Source organism: Heptranchias perlo, chromosome 13, assembly GCF_035084215.1.
Source record: "Heptranchias perlo isolate sHepPer1 chromosome 13, sHepPer1.hap1, whole genome shotgun sequence".
Taxonomy (NCBI): Eukaryota; Metazoa; Chordata; class Chondrichthyes; order Hexanchiformes; family Hexanchidae; genus Heptranchias; species Heptranchias perlo.
The window spans coordinates 6,571,893-6,592,854 of record NC_090337.1 but is presented as its reverse complement, the minus strand read 5'-3'; the positions used below and the strand labels follow the sequence as shown (position 1 = coordinate 6,592,854).

General features: G+C 44.9%; 1 protein-coding gene across 1 annotated transcript in view; it reads right to left on the bottom strand.

The window, feature by feature from the left end:
* The window catches only part of LOC137331239 (interleukin-1 receptor accessory protein-like), a 49,100-nt gene extending 28,248 nt beyond the window's left edge, over positions 1-20,852 (bottom strand). Inside the window, exons 1-2 of the mRNA XM_067994886.1 lie at positions 20,435-20,852; positions 9,970-10,052 (exon numbers count right to left, since the gene is read on the bottom strand). Coding sequence (XP_067850987.1) covers positions 9,970-10,051 — 82 coding nt within the window. The 5' untranslated portion in view covers position 10,052; positions 20,435-20,852. The remainder of the gene's footprint in view (positions 1-9,969; positions 10,053-20,434) is intronic.
* Positions 20,853-20,962: the final 110 nt, after the last annotated feature.

Sequence of the window (20,962 nt, the reverse complement as noted above, 5' to 3'; positions counted from 1 at the left end):
AAAGAAGCGACACAGGTTAATAAGGCCATAAAAAAGGCAAAGGGACTGAGATTCATTTCTAGAGGAATAGAAATGAAAACCAGAGAAGTTATGTTAAACTTGTATAGAACCTTGGTTAGACCACACGTGGAGTACTGTGCACAGTTCTGATCTCCATATTATAGAAAGGTTATAGAGGTATTGGAAAAGATGTAAAAAAGATTCACGAGGATGATACCAGAACTGAGAGGATGTACTTATCAGGAAAGGCTGAACAGGCTGGGGCTCTTTTCTCTAGAAAAGGCAGAGGGGTAACCAGACAGAGGCCTTTAAGATAATGAAATGGTTCGATAGGGTAGACGCAGAGAAAACGTTTCCACTTGTGGGGGGAGTCCAAAACTAGAGGTTATAAATATAAGATAGTCACTAATAAATCCAATAGGGAATTCAGGAGAAACTTCTTTACCCAGAGAGTGGTAAGAACGTGGAACTCGCTACCACAAGGAGTAGTTGAGGTGAATAGCATAGATACATTAAGGGGAAGCTAGATAAGCACATGAGGGAGAAAGGAATAGAAGGATATGCTGATAGGGTTAGATGAAGAAGGGTAGATGAAGAGGGGTGGGAGGAGGCTCATGTAGAGCATAAACTCCAGCATTGACCAGGTAGGCCTGTTTCTGTGCTTAGACTTGATGTAACTCGATGAAGTATTTATCTAATTCCCTTTTGAAAATTACTATTGAATCTGCTTCCACCGCCCTTTCAGACAGCGCATTCCAGATCATAACTCACCGAGAAATTCCCATCTCACCTCTGGTCCTTTTGCTAATTATCTTAAATCTTTGTCCTCTGGATACCGACCCTTCTGCCACTGCAGTTTCTCCTTATTTACGCTGTTAAAACCCTTCATGATTTTGAACACCTCGATTAAATCTCCCCTTAACCTTCTCTGTTTTAAGGAGAACAACCCCAGCTTCTTCAGTCTTTCCAAGTAACTGGAGTCCCACATTCCTGGTACCATTCTAGTAAATCTCCTCTGCACTCTAAGGGCTTAACATCCTTCCTAGAGTGAGATGCCCAGAATTGGACACAATACTCCAGCTCGGGCCTAACCAGTAATTTATAAAGATTTAGCCTAACTTCCTTGCTTTTGTACTCTATGCCTCTATCAATAAAGCCCAGGATCCCATATGCTTTTTTAAAAAAAAACAGCCTTCTCAACTTGTCCTGCCACCTTCAAAGATTTGTGTACATACAACTCCAGATCTCTCTGTTCCTGCACCTCCTTTAAAATTGTACCATTTAGTTTATATTGCCTCCCCTCATTCTTCCTACCAAAACGCATCACTTCATACTTCTCCGTTAAATTTTATCTGCCATGTGTTTGTCCATTGCACCAGTCTGTCTCTGTCCTCCTGAAGTCTGTTACTATCCTCCACATTGTTTACTACATTTCCGAGTTTCGTGTCATCTGCAAACTTTGAAATTACACCCTGTATATCCAAGTCCAGGTCATTAATGTATATCAAAAAGAGCAGTGGTCCTAATACTGACCCCTGGGGGACACCACTGTAAACTTCCCTCCAGTCTGAAAAATAACCGGTCACCACTACTCTCTGCTTTCTGTCCCTTAGCCAATTTTGTATCCACTGCCCCTTTAATCCCATGGGTCATTTGGTAATCCTAACCAACGCTATTACTCTGTCAGTTACTGTACTTACTTGGGCTTGTATTTTTTTCATCTTTTTTTGAAAGTAGGTACCATTTTGGCTTGTTTCCAATTCAGTGAAATCTCTCATAAGTCAGGAATTTGATCCTGGTCTCACTTACAACATCTTTGGGGATGAATTGGTTTTGAGCCTTTGAGCTTATTTGGGACCCCTTTACAAGTGATGTCAGTCATGTTTAGTTGTCATACCTCTTATAACGGCTACTAGTGTCTCGAGTGAATGCTCCCAGAGAACAATCCAATCGTTTTTTTTACTGTCTAGTTTGTAATATGTTTCAACACTTTTTGCACCCTTGGGGAGTCCCAATTCTTCTTTTATACCCTTCTTGCTGTTACAATACTAGAAGAATTTCTTTCTTTTGTGCTTGGTTCCTACAGCCATCTAGTCAGAGCCATTAATCTCTCAAACTCATTATGTGACAGTTCATTGATTTTTCAGTTGCTTATGGAGCGCCGCACGATGCCAGGCTCGAAATGTTGCACTGTCTCCAATAATGGATTCTGACTCAGGTTTGATGGGAAGTGAATGTTGGCGGGATTGGCCTGGCCTCGCAGGAGGACTGCAGCTCGTGTCTTTACTGTCAGCAGTGGCTCAGAGTCAGAAGGTCGTGGGTTTCGAGCCCCACTCTGGAGACTTGAGCACGTAATCCAGGCCAACACTCCCAGTGCAGTACTGAGGCAGTGCAGTACTGAGGGAGTGCGGCACTGTCGGAGGTGCCATCTTTCAGATGCAACTTTAAACAGAGGCCCTGTCGGCCCTCTCAGATGAACGTAAAAGATCCCACGGCACTATTTCGAAGAAGGGCAGGAGACTTCATCCCTGATGTCCGGGCCAATATTTATCCCTCAAACAACATTAAAACAGGTTATCTGGTCATTATCTCATTGTTTGTGGGATCTTGCTGTGTGCAAATTGACTGCCGCATTTCCTACATTACAACAGTGACTACATTTCAAAAGTACTTCATTGGCTGTAAAGTGCCTTGGGATGTCCTGAGGTAGTGAAAGGCGCTATATAAATGCAAGTCCTTTCTTCTCCCTTTCTTTGTACTGACAATTAGCAACACTCTAGTGACCCATAAATCACTTCCCTGTCCCGGATACAAGAGATGAGAAAGAACAATGGGATGTACAGGTAGTACTCTGACGTAAGGTACTAAGTTTCTACAAGCCGTCTTATTAATTGAGTCGGGGCTGGATGCAAAGCTGCTGTATCGCAAAAAAAAAATTGCTTTACCTTGTATATAAAATGTGTCCCAGCAGCGCTTCTTAATAGATTGTTATTATGTGCATCCAGCTTGCTGTTCTGTTCATTAGCACCATAGAATCATACATAAGACGATAGTTTGACCCATCGTCTGTGCCCGTGCCTGCTCCCTGATGGAGCTACCGTTTAGTCCCACTCCCCTGCACCCTCTCCAAGGCAACTTCATGGTCACTTTATATTGATGGCTGTTTCTTTATTTCCAGAATTATTGTTTTTTTTTTAAAAAAAAACAGAATTCAAATTCTCAAACTGCCATGGTGGGATTTGAACTCACGTTCTCTGGGATTTTAGTCCAGGTCTCTTGATTATCAGTCCAGTAATGCAACCAGTGTCTTTTTACAAGTTTTTGCAGTGTGTGACAATGAGTGCTGCCTTTGCCTTTGCCTTTACTGTGGTTGAAACGGTGGATAGTTGGGAAATAAATGACCTCTTGTTCAGCCAGGGGTCAGCAGTCACTGGGGCAACTCTTTCCTCGGGAAGAGAAACAGTGTCTGAAGAGTTAATTGCATTTAGGCTCCGTGCCCTCTCATTACGGGACGTGCGCTTGTGTTGAGTATCGATGTATCGCACCCAATAGCAAACACACCTAGCAGCGGCTTCCTGCAGGACTCGGCATCATCGATTGCCGACCTAATTGTGATAGATTGTGGGGATCACAGAAAAGGACCAGACTGATTACAGCATCAGGAAGCTGTGTGATAACTCCCTGTACACGGGCTGCATTTTAACCGGGAACCCTCCGATAGCAATTCAGCTCAAAACAGAAAGATAACTTTTCCGAGGTGCTTTTTTGTTTCTCGAAGTGAGGGGCATCAGCAGTGAGGATTGGAGCAATGACTGCACTGAGCACCAATCACTCTCAACACGAGAGATTAAAGCTTCTTCTACACTCCCCCAAACACCCCCAGGGCAGGTAAGAACGTAAGACACAGGAGCAGGAGTAGGCCATATGGGCCCTCGAACCATGGCTGATCTTTGGCCTCAACTCCACTTTCCCATCCGATCCCCATATCACTTCATTCCCCTCGAGTCCAAAAATCTATCCATCTTGGCCTTGAATATACTCAATGACTCAGCATCCACAGCGCTCTGGGGTAGAGAATTCCAAAGATTCACAACCCTCCGAGTGAAGAACTTCCTCATCTCAGTCTTAAATGGCCGACCCCTTATCCTGAGACTATGTCCCCTAGTTCTAGACACTCCAGCCAGGGGAAACAACCTCTCAGCATCTACCCTGTCAAGCCCCTCAGAATCTTATATGTTTCAATGAGATCACCTCTCATTCTTCTAAACTCCAGAGAGTATAGGCCCATTCTATTCAACCTCTCCTCATAGGACAACCTTCTCATTGCAAGAGTCAATCTAATGAACCTTCGTTACACTCCCTCCAAAGCAAGTCTATCCTTCCTTAGATGAGATGACCAAAACTGTACACAGTATTCCAGGTGTGGTCTCACCAAAGCCCTGTACAATTGTAGTAAAATTTCCTTACTCTTACTCCAGCCACCTTGCAATAAAGGTCAACATGCCATGCCTTCCTAATTGCTTGTTGTACCTGCACGCTAAGGCTTTTGATAAGGTCCCACACAAGAGGTTAGTGTGCAATATTAAAGCACATGGGATTGGGCAGAATATACTGGCATGGATTGAGAATTGATTGACAGACAGGAAACAGAGAGTAGGAATAAACGGGTCTTTTTCTGGGTGGCAGGCAGTGACTAGTGGGGTACCGCAGGGATCAGTGCTTGGGCCCCAGCTATTCACAATATATATCAATGATTTGGATGAGGGAATTAAATGTAACATTTCCAAGTTTGCAGACGACACAAAGCTGGGGTGGAATGTGAGCTGTGAGGAGGATGCAAAGAGGCTCCAATGTGATTTAGACAAGTTGGGTGAGTGGGCAAGAACATGGCAGATGCAGTATAACGTGGATAAATGTGAGGTTATCCACTTTGGTTGTAAAAACAGAAAAAGACAGATTATCTGAATGGTGATAGATTGGGGAAAGGGGAGGTGCAACGAGACCTGGGTGTCCTTGTACACCAGTCGCTGAAAGCGAGCATTCAGGTGCAGCAAGCAGTTAGGAAGACGAATGGTATGTTGGCCTTCATTGCAAGAGGATTTGAGTACAGGAGCAGGGATGTCTTACTGCAGTTGTACAGGGCCTTGGTGAGACCACATCTGGAATATTGTGTGCAGTTTTGGTCTCCTTATCTGAGGAAGGATGTCCTTGCCATGGAGGGAGTGCAATGAAGGTTTACCAGACTGATTCCTGGGATGGCAGGACTGACATATGAGGAGAGATTGGGTTGACTAGGCCTATATTCACTAGAGTTTAGAAGAATGAGAGGTGATCTCATCGAAACATAAAATTCTAACAGGACTAGACAGACTCGATGCAGGGAGGATGTTCTCGATGGCTGGGGAATCCAGAACCAGGGGTCACAGTCTCAGGATACGGGGTATGCCATTTAGAACCGAGATGAGGAAAAATTTCTTCACTCAGAGGGTGGTGAACCTGTGGAATTCTCTACCACAGAAGGCTGTGGAGGCCAAGTCATTAGATGTATTCAAGAAGGAGATAGATATATTTCTTAATGCTAAAGGGATCAAGGGATATGGGGAAAAAAGCGGGAACAGGGTACTGAGATAGAGGATCAGCCATGATCATTTTGAATGGTGGAGCAGGCCCGAATGGCCTACTCTTGCTCCTATTTTCTATGATTCTAACTTTGTGTTTCTTGTACGAGATCACCCAGATCTCTCTCAACATCAACATTTAATAGTTTCTCACCATTTTAAAAAATAAGAAAAACACATCAATGAGAATGGTGATTAAAAACCTCTACCTATCCATAGTGCAAATTAAAAAGTGCAAAGAACATCTTAAAACTACGTACAGCAGCTCAAATGTCGTTATTTCAGTCCAGTTTCTAATCCTGTTCTATTCTTCCTACCAAAGTGAATAACCTCACATTTCCCCACATTATACTCCATCTGCCACCTTCTTACCCACTCACTTAACCTGTCTATATCTCTTTGCAGACTCTGTGTCCTCCTCACAGCTTACTTTCCCACCTAGCTTTGTATCGTCAGCAAACTTGGATACATTACACTCGGTCCCTTCATCTAAGTCATTAATATAGATTGTAAATAGCTGAGGTCCAAGCACTGAGCCTTGCGGCACCCCACTAGTTACAGCCTGCCAACCTGAAAATGACCTGTTTATCCCTACTCTCTTTTCTGTCCCTTAACCAATCCTCTATCCATGCTAATATGTTACCCCAACCTCATGAGCCCTTATCTTGCGTAACAACCTTTTATGTGGCACCTTATCGAATGCCTTTTGGAAATCCAATATATACTAAATCCACTGGTTCCCCTTTATCTACCCTGCTAATTACATCCTCAAAAAACTCTAATAAATTTGTTAAACACAATTTCCCTTTCATAAAACCACGTTGACTCTGCCTAATCACATTATGATTTTCTAAGTGTCCTGTTACCACTTCCATAATAATGGATTCAGCATTTTCCCCGATGACTGATGTCAGGCTAATTGGCCTGTAGTTCCCTGTTTTCTCTCTCCCTCCTTTCTTGAATAGCGGGGTTACATTTGCTGCCTTCCAATCCACTGGGACAGTTCTAGAATCTAGGGAATTCTGGAAGATCAATGTATCCACTATCTCTGCAGACACCTCTTTAAGGACCCTAGGATGTAGGCCATCAGGTCCAGGGGTTTATTGGCTTTTAGGCCATTAATATTTGTCGAGTACTTTTTCTCTACTGATATTAATTGTTTTAAGTTCCTCATTTTCATTTGCCCACGATTTTTGCTATGCTTTTTGTGACTTCTACTGTGAAGACAGATACAAAATATTTGTTTAACGTCTCTGCAATTTCCTGATTCCCCATTATAATTTCTCTTGTCTCAGCCTCTAAGGGACCAACGTTTTTGCTGCTCTCTTCCTTTTTACATACTTGTAGAAGCTCTTACAATCCATTTTTATATTTCTTGCTAGTTTACTCCCTTATCAATTTTTTGGTCATCCTTTGCTGGTTTCTAAAACTCTCCCCATCCTCAGGCTTACTACTATCCTTTGCAACATTATAAGCTTCTTCTTTTAAACTAATAGTATCCTCCTCTTCTTTATTTGCCACGGATGGATCTCTTTTCCCGGGGAGTTTTCCACTCTATGTGATATCAAGAAACGGTTGAGTGCACTGCATACTGCAAAGGCCATGGGCCCAGACAACATCCCGGCTGTAGTGCTGAAGACTTGTGCTCCAGAACTAACCGCGCCTCTAGCCAAACTGTTCCAGTACAGCTACAACACTGGAAAATTGCCCAGGTATGTCCTGTCCACAAAAAGCAGGACAAATCCAATTCGGCCACTTACCACCCCATCAGTCTACTCTCAATCAGCAAAGTGATGGAAGGTGTCATCAACAGTGCTATCAAGTGGCACTTACTCACCAATAACCTGCTCACCGATGCTCAGTTTGGGTTCCGCCAGAACCACTCAGCTCCAGACCTCATTACAGCCTTGGTCCAAACATGGACAAAATAGCTGAATTCCAGAGGTGAGGTGAGAGGAGAGTGACTGCCCTTGACATCAAGACAGCATTTGACAGAGTGTGGCACCAAGGAGCCCTAGTAAAATTGAAGTCAATGGGAATCAGGGGGAAAATTATCCAGTGGCTGGAGTCATACCCAGCACAAAGGAAGATGATAGTGGTTGTTGGAGGCCAATCATCTCAGCCCCAGGATATCGCTGCAGGCGTTCCTCAGGGCAGTGTCCTAGGCCCAACCGTCTTCAGGTGCTTCATCAATGAGCTTCCTCCATCATGAGGTCAGAAATGGAGATGTTCGCTGATGATTGTACAGTGTTCAGTTCCATTTGCAACCCCTTAGATAATGAAGCAGTCTGAGCCCGCATGCAGCAAGACCTGGACAACATCCAGGCTTGGGCTGATAAGTGGCAAGTAACATTCACACCAGAGTGCCAGGCAATGACTAGCTGCAACAAGAGAGAGTCTAACCACCTCCCCTTGACATTCAACAGCATTACCATCACCGAATCCCCCATCAACATCCTGGGGGTCACCATTGACCAGAAACTTAACTGGACCAGCCATATAAATACTGTGGCTACAAGAGCACGTCAGAGGCTGGGTATTCTGCAGCAAGTGACTCACCTCCTGACTCCCCAAAGCCTTTCCACCATCTACAAGGCACAAGTCAGGAGTGTGATGGAATACTCTCCACTTACCTAGATGAGTGCAGCTCCAACAACACTCAAGAAGCGCGACACCATCCAGGACAAAGCAGCCCGCTTGATTGGCACCCCATCCACCACCCTAAACATTCACTCCCTTCACTACTGGCGCATTGTGGCTGCAGTGTGCACCATCCACAGGATGCACTGCAGCAACTCGCCAAGGCTTCTTCGACAGCACCTCCCAAACCCGCGAACTCTACCACCTAGAAGGACAAGGGCAGCAGGCACATGGGAGCAACACCACCTGCACGTTCCCCTCCAAGTCACACACCATCCCGACTTGGAAATATATCGCCGTTCCTTCATCGTCACTGGGTCAAAATCCTGGAACTCCCTTCCTAACAGCACTGTGGGAGAACCTTCACCACACGGACTGCAGCGGTTCAAGAAGGCGGCTCACCACCACCTTCTCAAGGGCAATTAGGGATGGGCAATAAATGCCGGCCTCGCCAGCGACGCCCACATCCCATGAATGAATTTTTAAAAAATCTTAATGGAATATATATTTGTTGAGAATTCTGAATTATTTCATTAAGTGTTTGCCATTGCTTATCTACCGTTGTACCTTTTAGTCTAATTTTCCAATCTACCTTTGCCGACTCGTCCCTCATACCTATGTAATTGACTTTATTTAAGTTTAAGACTCTAATTTCAGACTTAGGTATGTCACACTCAAACTCAATGTGAAATTCTCTCATATTATGATCATTCTTCCCCAGAGGATCCTTTTCTATGAGATTACTAATTAACCTGTACAGCATGGGTTAGATACAGAGTAAAGCTCCCTCTACACTGTCCCATCAAACTCTCCCAGGGCAGGTACAGCACGGGTTAGATACAGAGTAAAGCTCCCTCTACACTGTCCCATCAAACACTCCCAGGGCAGGTACAGCACGGGTTAGATACAGAGTAAAGCTCCCTCTACACTGTCCCATCAAACACTCCCAGGGCAGGTACAGCACGGGTTAGATACAGAGTAAAGCTCCCTCTACACTGTCCCATCAAACTCTCCCAGGGCAGGTACAGCACCGGTTAGATACAGAGTAAAGCCAAGCCTTCTGTGGTAGAAAAAAAGAGAAACTCTGCAAAATGTCACTTTATATTCAGAGCAAAAGTATTGTAGAATCAGTATGTAGACCAGAAATTGGAAATTTCCCCAGACTCCAGCTGTAATGAGGTGTCCTCTGCTCAATTTGCAATAATTAATAGACCGTCTATAAACTTAAAAAGGGATATTAATCTGCTGTTTTTATTATCTACTGATTCAAAATCATGCAGTTAAATTAAATGTGGGACATCCTGAGGTTGTGAAATGTGCTATATAAATGCAAGTCTTTCTTTTTCATTATATTGTTAATTACAGTTTAATGCATGCAGGAATCCGGGTTGATTTTTTCCCTCCCTCGCCTTGATGCCAGCTACCGCGCACTAACCACCACGATGGTGGAGCTGAGCCAACTCCAAACGGACCAAGGATGGAATCTGGTACCTTCTGGTCTTGATGGCGTAGGATCCTGCTTGACAGTGCCTATACCCACTGAGCCATTCTACGTCAAAACCATTTTAAAAAGAAAACAGGGAATTCCAGACTCAGCCATATTGAAAAAGGAGAAATCTCCCACTAATAAAATGATCCAAAATGCAAAGACAAACACTCTAAATATACTCCAGCAGTCAAAAGAGTTAACAAAATACTGTAGTCCGCTCACCAGATTCACTGTGCCCAAGGGTTTCCGTTGCACCAATACAGGCCAATATCCACAGGACAAAGACTGAAACAGCCCAAGGCATTCTAGAACAAAGCAAATTTAAGGTTTGTTATTTCTTAAATTGATGAGAGAGAGATTTGGTGCTGGTCAAGGTGAGGGAGTTTAGTACAGAGGAATAGTACACGCTCCCACTTCTGGTACTCAAGTGTCAACACCAAGTACTTCATAGTAACGGTTTCAGGCAGGAGACGACCTTCAGCCCGTCTAGCCACAGTTTTCTGTTGGTGAATTTCCAATAACCCTGAATCCCATTTGTTGACAAGAACCTGTCTAGTTCTGCCTCGAAACCCATTAAGGTTTCTTGATCCATCGCCTGTACCGTTAATCTGTTCCACATACTTACCTTCCTTTTAGTTAAAAAAAAAGTTCCTACTGCATTTCCTATTTTCTTTTGTAGTCCTCAATTTGTAAATAGGACCCCTTGTGCTTAAATTTTGTACACAGTAGATAAGCTTAACTTTGAATCCAATTTGTCGGAACCTTTCATAATTTTAAATACTTCTATCATATCCCCTCTCAGTCTTCTCTGAGATAAAAGATCCAGGAGAGTCAATCTTTCCTCATAAGTCATTCCCTTCAGTTCTAGAATCAACCACAAAGCACCTTCTCTGTACCCCATCCAATAATTTCAATTCAGTACGGTGTGGTTAGACTGAGGGGAAAGTTCCCTCTGCTCTACCCAATCTCAGAGGAGCTCTGCCCACCGCACCACTGTGGGCATGCTCTTTTCCTCACACACAATGGTGGTCTTAACTGAGAGGTGCATGTCATGGGCCCAAGCTCATTAGGAACTGGACAGATGACCCGACCCCCCTCCCCGCCCAAATTCAATTTGCTTCAGGATCCTTGCAGCTGGTAGATCTTCATCAGTGTGAGCTGGATCTGGATCCTGGACCCAGAGGTGAAAAGCCAGTGCCCAATCCACTGAGAGGTTCATTTCAATGAAAAGAGCAAAGGGGATAGATGGGAGGTATGTTGCATTACGTGATGATGGGAGTTTGAAACAATATACCAAAAAATATTGTCAAGCAATGAACGATTTAATCAGGGCACTGACACCTTGCATTTCCCAGCCACAGGAAATGGAAAAACACACACACACACACACACAATGAAAATTGCCAATATAAATTTGTTACACAAATTATACCCCCAACTTTGGTAACACAGCAGCTCCTCTGTTGGGTAGAGGTTGTGAACATCTTGCTAATATTGGCAGTTTCCATTCTAAATGGGGACATCGGTACCTACAATGGAAAAAGTTGATAGGAATATGGGCACAGAAGTAACTTTTTAATACCTTAGTAGATCTCCTGTGGAACTGCTCAGTGAGCCAGAGGTGCGTGCCTTTTTTAAAAAAAATACTGGAGTGTTATGCAAAGTAGTGATATCAGGGACACTGATGTCTCAGTACTGGGGGTGGCCCTGGAATCTGGCAATACTAAGATGGGATGTCGAGGTGCTACCAATACTATGAACTGAACTCCCAGCGTCTGGGAGCATTGGGAAGGTGGGGGTCTCACACAGCTTCAAGAACATTGAGGAAGCAGGTCCTAGAGTTTAAAATAGGTAAATCCCATTATTGCAACAGTTTCTACACTTCAAAAACTACTTAATTGGCTATAAAGCGCTTTGGGACGTCCTGAGATCGTGAAAGGTGCTATATAAATGAAAGTCAATCTTTTCATAAATGTGGACATGGAATTTATAAATGGGGAAAAGTTGACAAAAAACAGTATGACAAAAATATGGCAGCAGGAACTCAGGTGATGCAGACAGCAAGTGCACACAAATGTAAGATTTTTAATATATTGTAGATAGAGACACTGGGATTGAGATTCTACAAGACAGAGACAAAATGTGGCTGAGATTGTTGAAACAATTTGGCCTTGAGATGCAGAATTCTATGGCGCCAACTAATATTTATATAAGCCTATCCCTTCTTCGATAAATCATCACCCCCGACCCACCTCCTCACAATCACTTCTCTATCCAGAAGAATGTCCATTTATACAGCATCTGATGTCCTTCCATTGTGCCTTATTCTGCAGGAAGAAACACCAACAGAACAAAGTTCACAAGGATGTACGTCGCCCCTAGAGCACTGAAGTTGGATCGCAAACACTCCCATTCTTAGAAACCCAGTCCTGCCTGAAAGTATCAGTGACAGTTTTAATTAATCCCCCAATTAGCTAGGCCCAAATCACAGAGACAGGGAGATGATCAACTTCTCCTGATCTTAAGCAAGCTTCACTCCATTAAGATAGATCTTTGGGTTTCACAGTGCCTCCTCATCCCCAACAACTACGAGCAGATTCCTATTTCCCCAGAGTCAAGCCATGATTGATATACTCAGTCAGGCTTGAGAATATGCCACGGTCTGAATTCTGTTGTCATTAATCAGTTACATGTACATTAACAGGGAAGGTGTCTAATTAATCAACAGAGCCACTTTTCATTACAAAGCAGAACTTTAAAGACGATATAATTGCTCGTGTTAGATTAATGCCTTTCATTCTACACCAAATCTCACAGGCATTACATCACAACAAGGATGTGTGTTCTTCAACAATTAAAATCCATCAGGATAAAAACAATCTTTTCTTCCCCCACTCACTCTATTTGGTTGTTTAATTTCCAAATTTTTGTTTGTGAATTTTCTGCTGATAAGGTGATGGATGTCAGTGCTGAGGAATGGAACACTTTCCATTTTAGGCATAAAAAGTGTTGGCATCAAACACTCCCAGGGCAGGTACAGCACGGGTTAGATACAGAGTAAAGCTCCCTCTACACTGTCCCATCAAACACTCCCAGGGCAGGTACAGCACGGGTTAGATACAGAGTAAAGCTCCCTCTACACTGTCCCATCAAACACTCCCCGGGCAGGTACAGCACGGGTTAGATACAGAGTAAAGCTCCCTCTACACTGTCCCATCAAACACTCCCAGGGCAGGTACAGCACGGGTTAGATACAGAGTAAAGCTCCCTCTGCACTGTCCCATCAAACACTCCCAGGGCAGGTACAGCACGGGTTAGATACAGAGTAAAGCTCCCTCTACACTGTCCCATCAAACACTCCCAGGGCAGGTACAGCACGGGTTAGATACAGAGTAAAGCTCCCTCTACACTGTCCCATCAAACACTCCCCGGGCAGGTACAGCACGGGTTAGATACAGAGTAAAGCTCCCTCTACACTGTCCCATCAAACACTCCCAGGGCAGGTACAGCACAGGTTAGATACAGAGTAAAGCTCCCTCTACACTGTCGCATCAAACGCTCCCAGGGCAGGTACAGCACGGGTTAGATACAGAGTAAAGCTCCCTCTACACTGTCCCATCAAACACTCCCAGGGCAGGTACAGCACAGGTTAGATACAGAGTAAAGCTCCCTCTACACTGTCCCATCAAACACTCCCAGGGCAGGTACAGCACAGGTTAGATACAGAGTAAAGCTCCCTCTACACTGTCCCATCAAACACTCCTAGAGCAGGTACTGTTTAGTTAGCTGAAGCACCCATGACCTCCTGACTCAGAGGCGAGAGCATTACCCACCGGCTGGCACGTGTACTTCGAAATCAGGAGCACTCTTTTCCATGCAATTATTGGTTAGGAGAAAGGGGTCAATTGTAAATATGAAACTAATGGCTTTACTTTCAACCCATTAGCCTTGAATGAGGTCTCTGCACAGCTGCACAGGAAGCTTGGCAAGACTTTGAATAGCCAGTGGATCAACAACACTGGCATTAAATTAGGAACTTGCTTCAGTTACTAAATTAATACATACTGGAATTCAGACAATACCATTAAGGATTGTTAACATTTTGTTTTCTAAAATTCATTCACAGGACGTGGGCATCGCTGGCAAGGCCTCAACAACTGAGGGACTTGCCAGGCCACTTCAGAGGGTGGTATCAGAGTCAACCACATTGGTGTGGGACTGGAGTCACGTATAGGCCCAGACCGGGTAAGGACGGCAGGTTTCCTTCGCTAAAGGACATTAGTGACCAGTTGGGGTTTTCAACGACAATCCGACAGCTTCTTGGTCACTTTTACTGATCACAGCTTTTTATTTCCTGATTTTTAAAATTTGAGGATTCAGGGTAACCAAGGCACCATAGCATCCCTGGAGACCCATGCACCAGGGTCCATCCTCGCTCTCACTCCCCCCAACATTCACAGGCAATCTTTCCCCCCCTCCCTCAAACACAAACACACTATCTCCCCTAGCCCTCCCCCTTCCTCTCCCAGCACTCACTCTCCATTTCCCCCCCCCCCCACCTTCCTTTTTTCTCTCGAAGAATACAGATCACGCTAATTCATGGAGACATACTGATAAGGATTGGGGGAAGATGGAACTGGAGGAAGAAAAGACAGGAGGCCGGGAGCTACAGGAAATAAACCACAGAGGTGGGGGGGGGGAGGGGGCCACAGAAAAGAAAAGTGGGTCTAAGGGAACTCACGAGTTGATACCATTGTGAAATTTTTCCCAATTAATTCCCCAGCCCTTAAATGTTGAAGATACTGCCCAGGAGCACAAGCAGTTGGGCCCCTAAACAGCACTTTTAAAAAAGCCATCACAAGTCAATCCTGGGAATAGTTAATTGAGAATTTTTTAAAAAAAGACAGGCACCAACATGCACTCATTAACCGTGTGATCCAGGAAAACCTGTTGAGCACTTGCCTGACGTGCATGTGACAGAAAGGGAGCATTGCAGTCAATCGCGCTTTCCTTGTGAAGCCTAGTTTTGAAAGAACAAACTTGCATTTATATAATGCAAACTCAGGACGTCCCAAAGTGCTTTACAGCCAATGAAGTATAGTCACTTTTGCAATGTAGGAAACTTGGCAGCCAATTTGCGCACAGCAAGATCCCACAAACAGCAATGGGATAATGACCAGATAATCTGTTTTTTTTTAAAAAATGATGTTGATTGAGGGATAAATATTGGCCCAGGACACTGGGGAGAACTCCCCTGCTCTTCGTTGAAATAGTGCAGTGGGATCTTTTACGTCCACCTGCGAGGGCAGACGGGGCCTCAGTTTAACGTCTCATCCGAAAGACGGCACCTCCGACAGTGCAGCACTCCCTCAAGTACTGTACTGGGAGGGTCAGCCTAGATTTTTGTGCTCATGTCTCTGGAGTGGGGACTTGAACCCATGTCCTTCTGACCCAGAGGTGAGATTGCTCACCGACTGAGCCACGGCTGACACACAAGCTCCTGATGGTCCAGAGATCGTGGCTACGGTTAGGACACTGAATGAAGAAGTTAAGGTTGACCAATGCTGCAGATCCATTTTGTTTGTTAGGCCAGATATCAATCACTCTGGTCTGGGCCTGTCCCAAGGCAAGAATATGGTCATTTTCATCTTCCATTTCGAAGAGACATCTTATTTTCACAGCGGGACTATTGCCTGGTCAAAACATCAAGAGGGTCCCATAAAATCTTCAATTAGCACTCAGCTGTCCAGGTAGTGAATTAGCCTGAACACTGCCAACACATGGCAGCCCATACATCAGGACCCATGACAGGTTCACAATCCCTCCAACAGTGCATCAGCTTCTTCCAAGGGTCACTGAAGAGCATTGAAAGGAAACCTTGGTGATAATTCAGTACTTCAATCTTTTACTCAAGAGGCTGGAGATTTTAGAATTGGACAAAAAAAAATCACATCAGTCATGTGGAGACTCTGGATTGTTCTCCTTAGAGCAGAGAAGGTTAAAGGGCAGATTTAATAGAGGCGCTCAAAATCATGAAGGGTTTTGAGAGAGTAAAGAAGGAGAAACTGTTTCCAGTGGCAGGAGGGTCGGTAACCAGAGGACACAGATTTAAGGTAATTGGCAAAAGAGCCAGCGGGGAAATAAGGAGAATTTTTTTTTAACGCGGTGAGTTATGATCTGGAATGCACTGCCTGAAAGGGTGGTGGAAGCAGATTCAATAGTAACTTTTAAAAGGGAATTGGATAAATACTTGAAGGGGAGAAAATTGCAGGGCTACGGGGAAAGAGCAGGGGAACAAGACTAATTGGATAACTCTTTCAAAGAGCTAGTTCAGGCACGATGGGCCGAATGGCCACCTTCTGTGCTGCAAGATTCTATGAACATTCACTCTCAGTGCCAGGGAGATTCCCAAAATACGCAACACCACGATTTATGTAGCAGATCAAGTTGAGAAGGCTGTTAAAGCACACAGGACCCGTGGCTTTATAAAGAGGCATAGAGTACAAAAGCAAGGAAGTTATGCTAAACCTTTATAAAACACTGGTTTGGCCTCAGCTGGAGTATTGTGTCCAATTCTGGGCACCACACTTCAGGAAGGATGTCAAGGCCTTAGAGAGGGTGCAGAGGAGATTTACTAGAATGGTCCCAGGGATGAGGGACTTCAGTTATGCGGAGAGACTGGGATTGTTCTCCTTAAAGCAGAAAAGGTTAAGGAGAGATTTAACAGAGGTATTCAAAAATTATGAAAGGTTTTGATAGGGTAGATAGGGAGAAACTGTTTCCACTGGCAGAAGGGTTGGTAACCAGAGGACACAGATTTAAGATCCCAACCCCCGGGGGAGCCCTGCCCCACCCCCGCCCCGGGGAGCCCTGCCCCACCCCCGCCCCGGGGAGCCCTGCCCCACCCCCGCCCCGGGGAGCCCTGCCCCACCCCCGCCCCGGGGAGCCCTGCCCCAGAGCACTTAACTGCTTGAGAGCAGGAGGAGAAGATTGAAAAAGACAGAAATAATGTAATTTACAGTTTGCAGCTGGAGGGCTGTCAGCCGGGACAGTTACACGATATTAATCCAATTGAATGGTTCAGGTGACGTCATAAACGGTGAGAACGGAGGCCAAGCAATTGATGAATATCAGAGGAAACACAAGATTGAATTACAACCCCTGACTCACTGGCCTCGTAATATTTAGTTAACATCAACGTGACAAAAAAATCTTGATATTTTACTCTGATTCAGCTGGTGCCCCGAGCTCAGTGGGAGAGATTGGAAGCCAGTCAAATGTAATAAAGATGATTGCTATGTTTGGATAGGAGGGATATGGCGTCACATAAAACCGATGCTGGTTCACCTCCCACAACACAATATATCACCAGGTTTCTCTTTACTACTCGCTTGGTCTAAGACAGCTTGGACAGCTGTTGGCAGCACTGATACACAACATTTTCATTTATATAGCGTCTTTAACATAGTAAAACGTCCAAAAGGTGCTTCACAGGAGTGTAAATCAGACAAAAATTTGACACCGAACCACTTCCATTTCCAAATTCCCAAGATTGAAATTCAACATTGAATTTAATAGGGTGAGTTGAAGTAGGGAGGGAGAAGGCTCATGTGGTCCATAAACACCAACATAGACCAGTTGCACCGAATGGCCTGATTCTGTGCTGTAAATTCTATGTAACATCCTGCACAAATTCCACCCCCCCCCCTCCCCCAGAAACACATTGTAATCAAGCGTCATTGTTGCCCTCTTGACCTCTTTCTCCCCCAGGGCCTCAACCCAGTCGAATTCCTCACCTCCCTCTGTCTTCCCTTGGTCCTACAGCCTTTCAAAAGCCCAAGCTTGGTGTCACTCCAGAAACTACTTCCAGACTTTGTCGTGTCTTCTCTTTTACTAATCTTCAACCTTGACGGCATCAAGAAAACCACGGGCCTTGGCCCTTCACTTGGGTTTCTTAATAATACAAAAGTTCAAGTGGCGTGATTGATACAACAACTTGCATTTATATAGCGCCTTTAACGTAGTAAAACATCCCAAGGCGCTTCGCAGGACCATTATCAGACAAAATTTGACACGGAGCCACATAAGGTGATATTAGGGCAGGTGACCAAAAGCTTGGTCAAAGAGGCAGATTTTAAGAGGCATCTTAAAGGAGGAGAGAGGGGCAGAGAGGTTTAGGGAGGGAATTCCAGACCTTAGGGCCTAGGCGGCTGAAGGCACGGCCGCCAATGGCGGAATGATTAAAATCAGGGACGTGCAAGAGGCCAGAATTAGAGGAGCGCAGAGATCTCAGAGGGTTGTAGGGCTGGAGGAGGTTAGAGAGATAGGGAGGGGGCAAGGGCCATGGAGGGATTTGAACACAAAGGTGGGAATTTTAAAATCAAGGCGTTCCAGGACCGGGAGCCAATGTAGGTCAGCGTGCACCGGGGGTGATGGGCAAACGGGATTTGATGCAAGTGAGGATACAGACAGCAGAGTTTTGGATGAGCTCAAGTTTACAGAGGGTGGAAGATGGGAGGCTGGCCAGGAGAGCATTGGAATAGAAACACAATTAATAGATAATTTGATTTAATACAGACAATTGAACACTGCCCTCCCTCCCCTCCCCCTTCAGAATCTCTGGTTAACGTTCTCCCAGGACCAAACCCAACATTTAAAAGTAAAAATATTGCAAGGTGATTGGATGTTTACAGGCAGGCTACATCTGTCCCAAAGTTTCACATTTGGTCGAGGGAGATCAGGAGGAAATGGGAAACCAGTCACTGGCTACACAGCATATTCTAACAAACTTAGCGTTGCCAAGTCTGGTTGGACATAATCCTGGAGGTTTCATCACATGACCTCCTACTTCACACTGCCCCACTCCCACCATTGGTTGCCCGACACATCAATCCTCACGATGCCCCACCTACCTATGCCCATTGGAAAATGTAAGGAATCTTACAACACCAGGTTATAGACCAACAATTTTATTTTAAAATCACAAACTTTCGGAGATTATCGCCTTCGTCAGGTGAGTAGTGAATGAGAGGTTCTCAAATCGCATATCTTATATTAGGCTGGGACACCATCACACCAATCAAAGGTGTCGTTGGTGTTCAGACAGGTTAGCCACGGAAAACAGTAGGTCCCAGTATGCTGAATACACAATGTGTCAAATTACACAGACAGAAAGAGACCCGAAAGGCAGAGAGAGAGAGAGAATGAATTTCCAGTTGTATTAAAAACAGATAACTCTTATTCGCTGGTGGGGTTACATGTAGCGCGACATAAACCCAAGATCCCAGTTGAGGCCGTCCTCATGGGTGCTCATGGGTGCGGAACTTGGCTATCAATTTCTGCTCGACGATTTTGCAAAGCAAAATCGTCGAGCAGAAATTGATAGCCAAGTTCCGCACCCATGAGGACGGCCTCAACCGGGATCTTGGGTTTATGTCACACTACACGTAACCCCACCAGCAAGGGAAAAAAAAGTTATATGTTTTTAATACAACTGGAAATTCTCTCTCTCTCTCTCTCTCTGCCTTTCAGGTCTCTTTCTCTCTGTCTGTGTAATTTGACACATTGTGTATTCAGCATACTGGGACCTACTGTTTTCCGTGGCTAACCTGTCTGAACACCAACGACACCTTTGATTGGTGTGATGGTGTCCCAGCCTAATATAAGATATGCGATTTGAGAACCTCTCATTCACTACTCACCTGACGAAGGAGATAATCTCCGAAAGCTTGTGATTTTAAAATAAAATTGTTGGACTATAACCTGATGTTGTAAGATTCCTTACATTTGTCCACCCCAGTCCATCACCGGCATCTCCACATCATTGGAAAATAGATACACCCTTGGTTACCTGATTGGATGAATCTTGACTGTCAAACAGTCTTTCCCTCACTCCCATCTCTAGATATTTTTTTATCACGAATAAACAAGAGTTCAAAGAAAAAAAAATTTTTCTCCCAGTTTGCTCCCAGCAGTTTCCTGGAGATTAATCTTTAATTCTTGGAGACTCCTGGACAAGCCTGGAGGGTTGGCAACCCGAGACAGACTGGACCATTCAAAAACTTAGTGTGGGCCAGTTTAAAACAAACCCAGGGAAGGGGAACCGTACACCTTTAAAACACACACACACACAGACGAGTGCTAGAATTGGAAATGATGTGGAGATGCCGGTGATGGACTGGGGTGGACAAATGTAAGGAATCTTACAACACCAGGTTAGAGTCCAACAGTTGGACTATAACCTGGTGTAAGATTCCTTACAATTGGAAAGACGTGGTTAGAATTATATATATAAAAAAATCAGTTAAACGTCAGGGAACCTGATGTCACATAGTTCTAGGATAGCCCAAGGATTGGAAAAGTGTCACCAATGGTGCCTGAAATGGGGAATTCAGGAACTCTAGCAACTAAATCGATTATAAATTGTACCATGAATGTGACATCGACAGGAAACTACCAAAAAAAACTCAACACAAATCTCTCCGGGTGTTTGGTAAAGATGGATAATTAGTTGCACCCCCCACCAGCCAGCCTGTCCCCCACAACACCACATATTAACACTTGTGACCTTTTTGTATATTTGTTATATTTAATGTAAGATGTTTAACCTTCCGCCCAGCCCTCGGCCCGGTGAGGATTAACGGGATGTGTTCCCGAGAGCGGGGCAGAGTCGGAGTTCCGGACCCACCTGGGAGCGGCCAGTGTCGGTAACAAGTTGTATCCGAGTTGCTGAGCCGGTTACACTGTCTCCCCGGCTCCGCTCTCCTCTCCCCGGCTCCGCTCTCAGTCCATCGCTTTCTCCGGCTCGGGGGCTCCCCGCTTTCTTCTGTATCCGGCCTGAGCTTGGGATCCTCCTCCTCTCTCACTTTGTTTCTCAATCTTTTCCCCTCTCACTCTCCTTTCTTTCTATCCCTCAGACTCTCTCTCTCTTCCTGGGTCTCTCCTGCCTGTGTATCTCTCTCATCTCCCCTTTATCTTCCTGTGTCTACCCTCCCCTATTTCACATCCCGTCTCCTTCTGTCTGCCTGTCTCGCTTGCTGTCTTTATTTCTCTCTCCCTCTTCCCCCTCCCCTCTTCCCTGTCTGTATCTCTCTCTCCCCTCCCCCCCTCTCTCTCTCTCCCCTCCCCCCCCCTCTCTCTCTCTCTCCCCTCCCCCCCTCTCTCTCTCTCTCCCCTCCCCCCCTCTCTCTCTCTCTCCCCTCCCCCCCTCTCTCTC